This window comes from Crocuta crocuta, unplaced genomic scaffold (genome assembly GCF_008692635.1).
Source record: "Crocuta crocuta isolate KB4526 unplaced genomic scaffold, BGI_CrCroc_1.0 scaffold71, whole genome shotgun sequence".
NCBI lineage: Eukaryota > Metazoa > Chordata > Mammalia > Carnivora > Hyaenidae > Crocuta > Crocuta crocuta.
This window is the reverse complement of record NW_027527548.1, coordinates 974875-978514: the sequence shown is the minus strand read 5'-3', so window position 1 is coordinate 978514 and position 3640 is coordinate 974875. Positions and strand designations below refer to the sequence as shown.

Below are 3640 nucleotides of genomic sequence, written 5' to 3'. Positions count from 1 at the left end.
CTCGCCGCCGCTCAGCCCGTTTGCGATATCGCAGAAGCGTCCAGAGTCATTTCCTTGTGCAAATCCGCCTCGGTGCCTCTGGAGGCCGCCCCCGTAGCCCTGGGTGTTTTCTGGGCCGGCTGCTCGGGAGCCCGGGCGCTCTGCGCGCGCGGCCGGTGGGGGGCCGGCGCACCTGTGCGCGCTGTATTTCATGCGCCGCGATCGTATGTTCCAGGAACCCGGCCCAGTTAATAAAGGCAGCATTAAGCTAATGAAAAAGAAAATCCTGCATTTGTGATCTCGGGCCCGTGAGGAGAGGGCCAGGGGGTTCTGGGGGCCACAGCCCTGCTCTTGGAAAAGAAACAGCTGCCCCGGCCCTGGGTCTGGACCTGTCAACAGCGTCCCCGCGAGCCTGCCGCCCCCCACCCAGAGGCCTGGGAAGTGGATTGTTAATGTCACAGAGCTTAATTGGGAGGACCTTGCTTCCGCCTTCCCTCCCCAGCGACAGATTCCAAGGAAATGCAGAACTGTTCAGGCTCTCCGTGGACAAAGCCCGAAAAGAGAAGGAGAGTCCCTAGGGTCCCCAGCAGAGGGGCCTGGACAGAGCTGGAAGGCCCCGCCCCCTGCAAGGTCCCTCCCCTCCCCAGACCCCTCCAGACCCCGCCTTTAGGCCTCAGGCTTCAACGACACTTGTGGGGGAAGAATTCCCAGATTAGCCACCACTCTGGTCCCACAGCAGGTCGGCCTGGAACTTCCCTCCCCGCCCCCCCCAATGTCCATATTCGTTCCTCGGGGCCTGGGTGATGGGGGGCTTGATGGCATCCCCTCCAGCTAGTGCGGAAACTCCATTAGCTGAGCTGTCAGCAGCTGTCACAGCCCCGGAGCCTGCAGGGAGCAGAAGGGACAGGCTCTCACCCCTCCCTCAGCCCACAGCCTGGGGGCGGATGCAGGGTGGGGGAGCAGAGCTTTGGAGAGCAATAAAGCAGGGACTTCCAAGGGACCCAAGGGACAGTGGGGGCGAGACATGTTGCAAGTGTGGTCAAGGTAGGCCTCGTGCTGCTGAGCAAAGACAGGAGGAGGAGAGGGAGTGAGCCAAGCAGATATAGAGGGAAGGCAGCCCGGGAGAGAGCAGAGCTAAGAGACTCCATGGTGTGGAGGCTGGGTCTTCTGCAGGAAGCCAGCACGGCCGCACTGGTGAGCCCCGCGTGGGGGGGTGCCAGGAGTGGGGGTCAAGGAGGAGCCTGAGTGCTGCTTTATTTTTCCTTTAATATTTTTTAACATTTATATATTTTGAGAGACCGAGTGTGAGCGGGGCAGGGGCTGAGAAAGAGACAGAATCCGAAGCAGGCTCCAGGCTCTGAGCTGTCAGCACAGAGCCGGACACGGGGCTCGAACTCACGAACGTTGAGATCATGACCTGAGCCAATCCCACTGGGCCACCCCAGTGGGTGCCTGCCTGAGCTCTTCTTTGTAACGCAGATTTCATTAGCTTTAAAAATGGATTGATTTAAGGGCGCCTGGGTGGCTCAGTCGATTGGGTGTCAGACTTCAGCTCAGGTCATGATCTCACATGGGATGGAGCCGCAGTTCGGGCTCTGTGCTGACAGCTCAGAGCCTGCTGGGGATTCTCTCTCTCTCTCTGCCCCTCCCCTGCTCCCATGCTTCCCCCCTAAATAAATAAATTTTTTAAAAATGAATTGATTTAGAGGGAAAAATGGTAAGTACCTAATCGTGATAGAGGCGGCGCACAGGGAATGACAGAAGCAGCAGCAGCATCACATGAATTACCACGAAGGATCGGTGTTCCAGAAACCCCGTACCAGGTCAAAAGCACGATCTGTGTGGTGAGACTGTCTGCTGCCGGGGTCTTTCTAGCACCCTCTCTCCACGATCAGACCTGAGCGCTCTGCCCANGAATCCGAAGCAGGCTCCAGGCTCTGAGCTGTCAGCACAGAGCCGGACACGGGGCTCGAACTCACGAACGTTGAGATCATGACCTGAGCCAATCCCACTGGGCCACCCCAGTGGGTGCCTGCCTGAGCTCTTCTTTGTAACGCAGATTTCATTAGCTTTAAAAATGGATTGATTTAAGGGCGCCTGGGTGGCTCAGTCGATCGGGTGTCAGACTTCAGCTCAGGTCATGATCTCACATGGGATGGAGCCGCAGTTCGGGCTCTGTGCTGACAGCTCAGAGCCTGCTGGGGATTCTCTCTCTCTCTCTGCCCCTCCCCTGCTCCCATGCTTCCCCCCTAAATAAATAAATTTTTTAAAAATGAATTGATTTAGAGGGAAAAATGGTAAGTACCTAATCGTGATAGAGGCGGCGCACAGGGAATGACAGAAGCAGCAGCAGCATCACATGAATTACCACGAAGGATCGGTGTTCCAGAAACCCCGTACCAGGTCAAGAGCACGATCTGTGTGGTGAGACTGTCTGCTGCCGGGGTCTTTCTAGCACCCTCTCGCCACGCTCAGACCTGAGCGCTCTGCCCGAAGCACGGGACGGGGAATAAATGAAGCTTTGCTTCTGTCACAGTTGGACGGGAGAGCCGCTTAGGCCTGTGGTCCCAGGCACCCCTTGCCTGCCTTCTGGCCCCGACCCAGACAATGACGGGGACAGAGAATGCCAGGGCCCCCCGTGAAGGTCCTGACGTTTCTCGCCTTCTCACAAGTGGAGAGGGTTTGTTAGGACAGAGTAAGCCTGACATGTTTTGAAATGAGCCCTTTCTCTCCAGAAATGAAATGCTGATGGACGATCTAACCTTGATGTCCAGAAGGCCAAGATCTGAGGGTGTTATCCGGGAGAAACAGGCAGAGTTACTTGTGCTCACAATACCGTGGGCTTCGGGATGTAAACGCTCGGGCACAAAGTCCCGATGCTTGTACCCAAACATCAGCCAGTGCCGTGGCTGTGGATGTGTGTGACCCAGCAAACGTGNGGGGGGGGGGGTGAGGGGGCGCAGGGGAGCAGATGCTTCCCGCACCAGTGAGGTGCCACGGCCCTAACGTGCTTTCTCCAAATCGCCCAGCAGCTCGTGGAAAGATTCCGAATACAACAGGGGCACCTGGGTNGAATACAACAAAACACAGAGTTCCCTTCATTTACCCCGTAGTTGCACTTCTGGAAATTTGGGTTTGAGTAAAAGCACGTGCGAGCTACCCGTTTATACGTGACCTGGACGATGTCGAGTCCAGGTTCAGGTGGTTACATACAGGCTTATCCTTGTGTGAATATCTGATAGCACATTCGAAAATCAGTCAAGCCCAAGGCCTGTGAGAAGGGGTTGGATGCCTGCCCCCCACCACCACGCAGTGCCCCCAGACCATTAGGGGGTCAAAATTCGCACCTTTGGCAATTTCCACAGCGACCCCGAGAGGGCAGGCTTTTCCTCCTTTGAGAACCGCTAGTCTGGGCTCCCCTTCCTGTACTGGGCCAGGCACCTCCCNGCCGGGGGGGGGGGGGGGGAGGAAAGAGAACAACAAAACCACAGAAATTCAGGGGAGTTTCTCTCTCTTGGGGAACCGGGAAGGGAGGAAATGTGAACGCTCATTCGCGCATAATTGTGACAACTCACCCAAATCTCTCGTCGGCTTGCTCTGAGCCCACTTTACTGCGACAGAGACCTGCGGAGGAGGGGGCGGGGGTCCCCAGCAGGGCCAG

The 3640-nt window shown here is 56.9% G+C and overlaps 1 protein-coding gene across 1 annotated transcript in view; it reads left to right on the top strand.

Annotated features, from left to right (window-relative positions):
• The window catches only part of EYA2 (EYA transcriptional coactivator and phosphatase 2), a 173910-nt gene extending 171141 nt beyond the window's left edge, over positions 1-2769 (top strand). The window contains exon 15 of the mRNA XM_077766497.1: positions 2715-2769. Coding sequence (XP_077622623.1) covers positions 2715-2720 — 6 coding nt within the window. The 3' untranslated portion in view covers positions 2721-2769. The remainder of the gene's footprint in view (positions 1-2714) is intronic.
• The last annotated feature ends 871 nt before the right edge of the window (positions 2770-3640 follow it).